Below are 10776 nucleotides of genomic sequence, written 5' to 3'. Positions count from 1 at the left end.
AAACATTAGTACATTTAGTTTGATAAAAGTTGTAAGAAGATGCAACATTGTTGTAAAAATCAAAATTTTTAAATGTAATCATCTTATCTGCAGTAATATATCAGAGTAAATATGACTTTTCCATGAGGTCTAATTGAAAAGTCTCTCTGGATGTGACTGGTAATTGTAGCCTGGGCCTATTACCAAAACATGAGGGTTCCACACACATCCCATTTAACTACACAGCAGTCAAAGTTCAAGCAGTTCAAGTGCTGTAATGAGCAGTTACATTAGCTTCTAAAAGGAATTTTAATAAAATGATCTGGTGGTCCCGTTAAAAATGAAATTAGGGACAGTTGGAGTAGGCAGCACAATAGGTGACCACACCCAGGTAACCACCACACACCACACCACTTCACTTCAAATCCAGGTACCACACCTAACAACAATGTCTCAGTTGTGCACACTGGCTGCCACCTGCAGTATGTGCTTTATACTAGAGATAACAAAGAGCCCTACTACATATCAAGTCCCAAACATAGAGGAACATTAGCATTTGAAGAAAACATTCTACCATCAAAACTACAGAGGATGTAAAGCTCTGTGATATTAGACAGTAATTGATCAGTTGATTCTCAAAGTCTATGTGTTGGATCCAGGTGAAATGAGCAACTCTGATGAGGACCATATCATTATGGCCAGATGACTGGGTCAGAGCAGCTCTGAGATGGCAAGGCTTGTTGGGTGGTAGTTATGAAGCTGCAGTAGGGCCCACAGCAATCTGGGGCCTACACAGACAGGACCTTCTTTATCATTCATTTCATCTTTCTACTATCTTAACAAAACAGCCAAAGCCAAGTCTTCTTCTCCATGGTGTCCTCAGTGTCATTACACCTGGTTCTCCCTGTCAGCAGAGGTGAGGCCTGGTGACAGTGGTATGAGGAACCAGTGTGTCACTGATGCATGAGGGCAACAAAGATATCCTGTCCGCTCTGAAGCCACAGAGGGACTACTGTGGCACAAGTCGCACAAGATTTTAATGACGTTTACTGGAGGAATGTGTTACAACACAGTGTTTTGCACCCTGCTGCATTCAGGACCACACTGTCACAGAGCAGTCAGAAAGCCCATGCTGTGCACTACTAGTTAAAAGTTTTGTAACATCGCAATTTTTCCAGGTTTTATTGAAACTGAAGCAGGTTAAGAAGTTTAGATGAAAAACTGAAAGATCGTGTATATTTATCCCTTTTCCAGCGATTAAGAAACTGCTTAACTTCCAGCTTTCTAGAAGCAGTGCTTCATAGCAATGCAGCCTTGAAAATGAACATAAACTGTAAATTCCTGCAGGTGCCTCAGCTTTTGCTGATGACTGACAAACCTTGCCTGTACAAAGGCAGTGTTGGAACAAACTGTGTTACAACAATGTGTGATGCATTATTAGGACAAAACTGTACTGCAGAAAATAGCACTATATACAGCCATCAGAATGTTGGGAAAAGGGCAAGTAACAAAGAAAGACTGGTTGGTCAAAGGTTCATCCTACAGACAGAAGGTGAAAACAACTTACAAGTGCTTACACAGTTGTGGGAACGTCTGCAACAGTGCTGAGAAGAGTTTTCACTGTAGAAAGAAAGTCATGAGTGTGTTTGGCTTCTGGATGAGTCATTTAGTGGTGAGAGGTCAGGCCTAGGGTTGAGGGATGCCCCTGGTGGGGGCAGCCTGGGCCCGGCCTGGGGCTAGGGTTGGCGGGCGGTGGGAGGCGGAGGTCAGGCCTAGGGTTGAGGGATGCCCCTGGTGGGGTCTGTCCCGGGCCAGGGGCTGGTAGGGTTGGTGGGCAGAGAACAAGCCCGGGGAAGGGTGTTGGAGGGCGAGGGTGGGAGTTTCATGGCGAGGGTGGGCCTGGAGCTTAGTGTTAGGCTCCAGCTCAGGGGTAAGGGGCCTGCATGGGTTTAGGGTTAGGGCAAGAGGTCCAACCAGGTTAGGGTTAGGGCACATTTAGATTCATTTTAGATCCCATGATTACTTTGACTGGTAGTGTATAGTATATGTACATTTTGACAAACATGTAATGTAACATGATCTGATAATCAAGGTCATCATATGACAAGTTATGTGTACTTTTATAGGGGCCACACTGGCAGATGACACAACTGCAAAACCAATAGAGAGACAATGCGAGAAAATCCACTCAATAATGACTTTATTCACAGTTTCAATTCTCAAGTTAGAGTGACCTCAAATAACTTTATTAATGGCTGACAGTTGAACTGTTTTTGAGTGTTATGTGTAAGATTACATAAGTACAAGCAAACACACCAGAGCAGATTTCTTCAAGGTGTGATTCAGCCACATTTTAAGACCGAGCATTACATGTTTTAAGCTACATTTATACAATCGCCAATGATTCTTGACTCAGACTAGGAACACAGTTGTGCTGATACGTCCACCACAGGTACTAAAAGCAGGCAAATGCATTCGCTGCAAAATAAAGTGGCACCCCATACAGCAAAACGTGTGGTCAGAGCCAGACACAAAGTGCCTGCTCAGGATAAGAGTTAAACCATAACCGCAAGCTTGAGGTTTCTAGCAGTTTCTCTTGGTGTGGATGAGAAGATCTCTCTGCAGGTTGACTTCTAGACTCCCAACAGTTTTGTTGCCAGGCAGGTCAGTGACCAGAGTCAGTTTGTTAAACACTCCTCGACCAAAATAGTCAGCCACAACTGAGAATCCATCGTTAGAGCTGCGTAACTGAAAACCCCAGAAAAGACACAAGGACTTGAATTTATTAGTCAACTGCTAAAATAAATCAAGCACAACTTAATTCCCCCCTGGGGATGAGTAAAGCAGATTATTAGATTAAAACAAATCATGGACAATCATAATGACTGAAAGGAAGTGAGTGATTAAACTTCTGTTGTTGTCATTTCACTTTCCTCTAGTCAAAGCTCAATTATTGTTACCTGTCTGTTGAAGTGGTCGTGCAGGTCGCGTTTCTGGTCCTGGGCACGCAGCATGTCCATAACTTTGCGGTTCTCTGGAGTGCATGTTGGGCACTCAGCCTCACTCTCTGCATAGCTTTCGAAGCAGTGTTGGTGGAAGGAGTGGCTGCACAGGAAATGAACAGATGGCAGCTCCAGTGGACTGTTGCACATATTACACTTGGTCTTCTGGAATATCTTGGCACTGTGTGGAAATATCAGGGTAAACATTTACAGTTAATCTGTGACTTCAGGTTGTTTGCCAGCCCTCATCTGCCTCCACTTCCCCAACCCTTTGGAGTTGCAGCAGCTGTAACTGACAGAAGCAACAATAAAAGTCCCAAAAATGAGGACAACAGATGAGTGATATAAAACTGAACTGATGGTGTTTACCAAGTAAAAGATGACTTAGGAATGATAAATGCAGTGCATTCAGAAAATATTCAGACCCTTTGCTTTTTTGCTGGATCATCTCTGAGATATTTCTATACCTTGTTTGGAGTCCACCTGTGGAGTCCATCAGTTGATCGGACATGATGATCTGGAAAGGCACATAAGTATTACCTAAAAAATCCCATCCTTTATATGACCAACCTTGTTTTCAGCTCCTGGATCTCAGAGCGGAGGTGAGCTGTTTCCTCGCGGTACTGGCAGATTTTGCGTTCATCATCCTCTATCTGCTGGCTTTCCCTCTGCAGCTTGTTGATGAGGTAGTCCTTGATGACCGACAGAGTGGCCGTCGAGTTGTGTGCCAGTGTCTGCACCACTACGACCACACAAAAACAATGGATGTGATGCTGTCTTACTAATGCCAAGAAATTTTTCTCAGTCTTCATCTGAACTGATTCTAATATGAAATACTGATCAAAATCCAAACAAGCCTGCATGAATTATAGAATCAAATGTTCACCAGCTCACCAAGTAATGGAGGCATCAGGTTGTTTTGGTCAATGTGATGTAGGACCTCACTGATGTAGGCCTTGCAGTCCTCTTCTTTTCTGGCAAAGTATCCCAGTGCCTGCTCCCAGAGGCAACCCTCTTGGTCCCCATAGCGCTTGCAGGCCTCTACCACTTTTCCATACTCCTCATTCTGCATGTGGTAGTGCATAATCTGCTGGTACCTGCACAAAAATGCAAAACAATGTCCATGTTATCAACAGTCCAAACCTCACATTTTTTTTTACATATATTAGATCACATTTCTCAGCACAACAGGTAAAGAAAGAAAGTGCTGTGATGAATATGAACACTGCAAATGACATATTGAGTTGGTTTTTGAATTAAGAAGAAATAAACTGTTTAGCATGGAGGTGAGATATTCTGCTTTGATGTTGTGTGACAGTCAGTGGCACAGGAAACATTGCACAGATAAATATCAGTAAATTCTGGATGCAGATGTCCTGCAGCCAGTCAGGAGAGTCACACTTGGAAAGAGGCTGGCTTCTACAACAGGTCTTAAACATGGTGTGTGTGTGTGTGTGTGTGTGTGTAAGACAGCCAAAGCTATCTCTAACTGTCTGAAGTGATCTATAGGAAGAGTGGATGAAAACTCTTCAGTCATGAAACTTACCTAGGGCTGGGTTACTTTACATACAATTGTAAACATATCCTTCATGTGTTGACTTGGGCCGTAAAAAAAAAATGTGAAAGTATAAATTGGTTGATGTATCTGCTTGTGCATTTTAAACTGTCTGTTGATTGTCTGTTATTTCAAACAGACTTGATTTGATAAACCTATATGATTTCTCATATCTGTCCACTAATTATCAGCAGTAAAGTTTGCACTGGTCTGAATGTTTATTAATCATCAATCATAATCAGTTGTTGTCATCAATAATCAACAAACCACACACAGCAACACTGATCTCATGTGTTGTTGTTGGCAAACTTTTAGACTCATCATTCAGTTCCAATTGTCACATGGAGGCAGTGAGAAATGAGTAATAATGTTATGAGATGTTATGATGTGCTCCATCCATCCATTAGCTATACCGCTTTTCCTTTAAGGGTTGCGGGGGCCTGGGGCCTGGGGCCTGTACCAGCCAACAACTTTCTTGCTGTGCCTCCCATGATGTGTTCATTATCACATTAACTGGCTTCATACACATTCACATGTAGCTGTCTCTCTTACTTACAGCTTGCCCTTCTCATAAAGGTAGAGGACACCTTCTTTGAAGTTGTGCATCTGGCAGAGGACGAGGGCCTTATCAAACACAGTGTGGTCACTTCTCAACAGTGACAAAGCTTCTCCCTGCAGAACCTTCTTTCTCTACCATTAGAAAAAAATACGTTTAAATCATTTTAAATAATTCTGTTTTCCAATTTTCTTTAATAACATGATCACACGACAGTGAGTCTACTGCACACTGTATTATAAATTTGTCATGCAAAGATAGCACCGACCTCTGGGTCCTGTTCGTGTGCCCAGTCTTGCAGCCGGAGCTCCAGCAGTGTGTCATACACACCCTGGGAAGAGCGGGGATCCACCTCGATCATGTGCTCCAGGAAGGCTTTCAGCTCCCGAGGGTTGTTAGCAAAAATTGGGATGAATTCCTCAGAGTTGGCCTTAAATCAAAACAAATATGGACTGTTGTTTCTATTGTAAATATGTGATCACTCCCGTAATTTCAGTCCCACAGGGCTATTAAAGCACCAGGTGAAACTAAGGTGTAAATAAGAGAACACAGACTGACCTTATTGACCCGACTGCTCTCTGGGCTATCTTTTTCAGCAGTGTCACTGCTGGGTTGGTAGTTGGTGCATAAACCCTTCAGGAGCAGCGTGGTACCTTCAGGAACATGGTGCATTAGCGTTTTGCCATAATGCTTCATGGTGCTCTCAGCTTGTTCAAAAGGTAGACGTCCAATGTAACGTAGCCCTTCCTGGTAGTTCTGGGTTTTTGGAGGAGACATAATGGAGTTACTGCTCCCATAAAAAGTTGTTGTTGGTACTCAGGGTGTGATGCAAAGGAGACATCTGTATTTATTTATAGAACATAAATTGGGTGTTGGCTCACATCAGAAGTTGGTAGGAAATGTTTCATTTCCTGTCTTAAATTGTTTTCTACTGCTATATATACAGCTCTTCCACATATATGTATTTAGATGCTCACAAAATACACATAATATAAACCTTTTTAAATTTAAATTCATTGAAAAGGGAAAGCTATTGACTGAAAATGGCCTGTAACAGTTTGAGCATGCAATGGGAGGAGGTCCAGATGAAAGGTGTTTTGAAATGTCTGTGAAAGAAATGAGAACTTGTGCTCCTCAGTTTTCCTCTAATGTCACATCACAATTTCAGATCATGAGGTAAAAAATAACACCTGTTGGACATCAAACTTTATCCTGCACTGCACAACAACACCAGTTTTCTTAGGTGAGTTGAGCTCTCGGGGTCACTGTACTTTGAGGTGGGAACAAACAAACGCACACCAGCTTGACAAGAACATTCAGGGACTGACAAGCTTTGTACATCTGCTTGCAGGTTTTTACCTTGAGGTCTTCCAGTTGGATCTTCAGGTACCATTCATGGTGCATGTGTTTCTCAGCCAAGAAAACAGCGTGGCTGTGGTAGCCAGCCTGCCGGAGAACCTTGATGGCAATCTCAACATCAAAGTGGACCTCACTTTCACTACTCTGTTGAAATACAGTGCATGGAGACAGTGGTGTTGCAGTATGACAGCCATTAGTGACCTGTTCATCTGTTATGATAGAAACCACTAAGTATCAATACTGTCATCTTACAAAAGCAGTTTGATTTTGCTCCGTTAGTTTCTTCATACATCCTCAGCACTCATTTTTACCTTAATGAACTCTTCCAGCTTGGAGCTGTCCTTCAGCTTGGTGTAACAGTTCAGCAGCAGTGTGGTGTGGTCTGCGTTAGCCAGTGACTGCCTGTGCAGGGCTTGCAGATATGCTGTCAGGTTGTGGATCCTCTGTGCATCCAGGAATTTCCTGATAACGTATGATGGCTCCAGCTTTCCAATAGTGCTGTGGGAAAATCCAGTGATGATTTAAGAATGGTTTTTATCAATGGGGAGACCAATCAGCAATGCATCTTGCAAATTGGCAATTATAGAGTAAATAAGTTAAACTGCTACAATGAAAATGAACCAAGACCACAAAATCTTCTTTCATCTCATCTTCTCTCAGGTATATTTTTAAAAACTACACATGGTATAACAGTAAACTGAAACATGGCACATATTTTAACCCTTGGCATATGTCTAGTGATATGAGTTACCGAATGTACTGCTGGATGGCACCGTCATGGTCTCCTTTAAGGTAGAGATGATCGCCGTACTGCCTGAAGATCTCAGACAGCCCGTCACTGTCCAGGTGCTGGCTCTTAGCCAGGTTTATGGCCATCACAAACAGGTTCTTTTTAAACAGCATCTTAAAAGACAAACAGGGAGGAAATTACCTTGCTACCTGATCCACAGTGATGACAGTCAAACAGCTGATTTAAAATAAAGTTATGAAACATCACATTACAGGCCTCTGGACTGACCTCCAGTTTGGTCTGTGTGTCTTTCTCCTGAAGAACAAACAATTTCCCATCTCTGGTCAGGATGTAGAAGGAGCCCCACTCTGCCACTACATCAACGACGTCATCAAAAGAGGCACTGTAGGCGATGAACTTGTTATCCAGGTCATAGATGGTCAGAAGCTGTTTGTCTGATGGAGAGCTCTCCCTGCTACCATACGATGCCCTGAGTGGGAAAGTAAGACTGTCAACACTCTCCTAGGAAACACACAGCTCTGTCAGATGTTGTTAAGCTGCTTATTAATTGCTAGATTAAAACCTGGAATAGAAACACTCAGTTTTAACCTTGTGATATCAGTCAGTCAAATATCTTTGTACTCTTGGTCATAACTGCTGCAACTCCCTCAGCAGGGTGTAACTTTCAGGCATGTTGCACTTGTGCTAACACCCCAGAATGTGATGCATGGCATGTTTTGGAGACAGTGTTGGATAATATGCTCTGTGTGAGATGCTGTTTCTTCTTTCATAAGAAAGACTCCTCATTTATTAATGTGTATAATCATATACCTTTTGCAGATTTGCAGGACACAATTTTCAATTTAGCAAATCATTTACTGAGACTCTTAATATAAATAATGGTTAAGCACCTGAAGAAGAGCAGCAGATCCTTACTTAGCATCCCTTTGACCTGTTTCTGTTTATATCTTACTTTCAATTTTAAATATTACCATGTGAGCTCATAAAAATAGCCCCAAACTCAGATCAGCGTTACTCTATCCAAACAAATCAATACCCCTTCATCTTATTTATTCACTGCTGTCTTTACTTGTTGGGTGATTTTGCATCCCTGATGAGTAAAAACAGATATCCACGGTGCCAGTGAGCCAACAACTTGTGTCCTTCGAAGGCGAAGCAGGGCCCTCGTTCATCAGGCTGGTACAGGTACACACATTCATCACCAGCCACAATGAACTGGGAATCCTGGGAGGGATCTGCCAGGGAGGAGCAGCGCAGCGCACAGCCGTGAGTGTCCAGCTCTACTTTAGGATACTCTTTGACGGACAGGGTGTAGCACTGAGCAAGGTGGGACAAGAAGGGAGGGGGTGTAAGGTCAAAGATGGCAGCCTCTGGAAAATGAGTGATTAATAAAAACCCTCACTGTATCATCATCTTCAGGTTGAGAAAATGAGGTTCTATTTAAAACTACTGGATAACCGTGATGGCTAAACTGAAAGCAAGGCTGTAGAAACAACAACCAGACTTACATGGACCTTCTCCAGCGTGGCAACAAACAGATGTGTGACCTTTGCCACCTGGCGGAAGGCGAGGCCTGTGACCGGGCTGCTTCCCTCGTGCAGAGTCAGGGTTTTACTATGACGATCTCTGGTGATGTCACCTTTGGTCAAAACCACACTGCCATCTGTGAAGCCTGTCAGGAAACACAACACCCATTATAATCTGGCTCAATGGGCAGAAAGCAAACCCTGTCTCTGTGTCTTACCAATGGCCATGAAGTTAAGGTTCTCATGTACACTGATGCAAGACACTTCAGTCGGTTTGTTGCCAGGGATTGCAGGAAAAATCCTTGTGCAGAGAGGATTTCCACTGTCTCTCTTGTCTAGGTTCCAGACCTTCACCTGAAAAATGAGTATCACTTTAATGATGGTCTGTTAAAATCACTGACACAATATTCTATGTGTTAGACTTCTCTGGAAAACTGCACACTTACTAGAGGGTTTATTCCTTGTTCATCCTGCCCCACTGATACAAGGATGCTGTGCTGCTTCAGCTGGTAAAGGTGTGTTACCCGCAGCTTGTAGGCCTGAAAAAATGTCAACTGCAGGGATCGTGTCATAAGCCAGATCTTGCCTTCCATATGTAACATTCTGGAGGTTAAGGGCAAATATATATATAGCTGTTGACATGTATGCCATGTGTGACGATTCTAGAGTTCGCTCAATGAACGTTACTACGGAGGTTGAGGAAGTGTGTTCAGCAGGAATTGTTTAATTAGCTTCTTGTTCAGTGTGTAGTGTGTAGTCCGGACTTAGCTTAGACTTTCTGTTTCCAGAACCAGAAAACGGAACTTATCTTAGCTGTACCGTTCAGTGTTCAGCTCATTTCTTCGATTTGCTGTTTAGTCAGACGTCATTCATTTCTAAGACAGGCACTTATAACTTCGGTTTGAGGTTTACTATCACATTTGTCGAGGCTAACATGAACTGTTAGTAACCTAGCATAACATTAGCTGAGTTAGCCGATGAGTGCTATTAAAAGGATATCTCCAAGAACAATATGACCCCGGCCGGAGTCACAAGCCGATATTCCGCTTGGAAGAGCAAAGTTTTTCCCATTATCCACAGGATCCTTCACCGTATCTTTATCAAAGAAGACAAATTTTCTCCATTGTAAGAATGCTGCCATTTTCTTAGCTGTAGCTTAGTAGCTTGAGCAGGGCGGTGTCATGTGACCTAAGTCATGTGAGCAACCCGGCTTTATTTATTGTCGAACCTAAATCTGTCAACATTTATTTTCTTATTGTGAATATTTAAATTATATGACGTAATACACGTGCCGTTGAAAAATATTCTGTTGATCTGAGGGTTTTCCCTTATTCTTTAGTGTTATTCTATCAATGAATGCCACATCACAGCCTGATGTAACGAATGTACACTGGCCTCAGAAAGTATCCAGACCCCTTCACACTTTGTGTTGTAGATTTAATTTTAAATGTGTAATATTGCAATTTTGCCCATCAATCTGCACCCTGTAACCCATTAAGAAAAAACATTTTCTTAGACTTTCTTTGTAAATGTATTCAAATCAAACACTGAAATCTCTCATTTCAGGAGTGTTTAAACTCTTAATTCAACATTTTGTAGATTCCCCCTTGGCAGCAATTACAGCTTTGAGTCTTCTTGGGTCTCTACAAGCTTCACACACCTGGATTTCAGCAGTTTATCCCATTCTTCCTGGCAGATCCTCTAAAGCGTCATCACATTCAATGGGAAGTGCAATTCAATTCTGACCACTCTCTCTGTCCCCAACACCAAGAAACACCCTCATAGCATGATGATGATCTATTTTTGTCTCATTGGACCAGAGAATATTTTCCCTCATGCTGTCAAAGTGGTTTCAATCTAGCCACCATAAAGACCTGACCATAAAGGCCTGATTGATGGAGTCACCTGAGATAGTTGGCTTTTCAGCAGGGTTCTTTCATCTCTGCAGAGGACTTCTGAAACTCTTAACTGTCCAAGACCCGTCTTACTTCCTCCTGGGAACACTCAAAGCTTTAGAAATTGTTTTATACTTTGCTATACTTTGTACT

General features: G+C 42.5%; 1 protein-coding gene across 1 annotated transcript; it reads right to left on the bottom strand.

The window, feature by feature from the left end:
* Nucleotides 1–2162: 2162 nt before the first annotated feature.
* On the bottom strand, nt 2163–9929 carry vps11 (VPS11 core subunit of CORVET and HOPS complexes). The gene is made up of 16 exons (XM_018691798.2): nt 9728–9929; nt 9175–9323; nt 8947–9082; nt 8711–8874; nt 8272–8519; nt 7470–7671; nt 7203–7354; nt 6763–6949; nt 6452–6595; nt 5651–5848; nt 5361–5522; nt 5093–5226; nt 3876–4078; nt 3552–3723; nt 2940–3162; nt 2163–2727 (listed from the first exon to the last, which is right to left on the bottom strand). The coding sequence occupies exons 1-16, from the start codon at nt 9867–9869 to the stop codon at nt 2563–2565; spliced, it is 2781 nt and encodes a 926-aa protein (XP_018547314.1). The 5' UTR covers nt 9870–9929; the 3' UTR covers nt 2163–2562.
* Between the last annotated feature and the right edge of the window lie 847 nt (nt 9930–10776).

The sequence above is a fragment of the Lates calcarifer genome, linkage group LG20 (genome assembly GCF_001640805.2).
Source record: "Lates calcarifer isolate ASB-BC8 linkage group LG20, TLL_Latcal_v3, whole genome shotgun sequence".
Taxonomy (NCBI): domain Eukaryota; kingdom Metazoa; phylum Chordata; class Actinopteri; family Centropomidae; genus Lates; species Lates calcarifer.
Note: the sequence above shows the minus strand (reverse complement) of the source record. Positions and strands in the feature narration are given on the sequence as shown.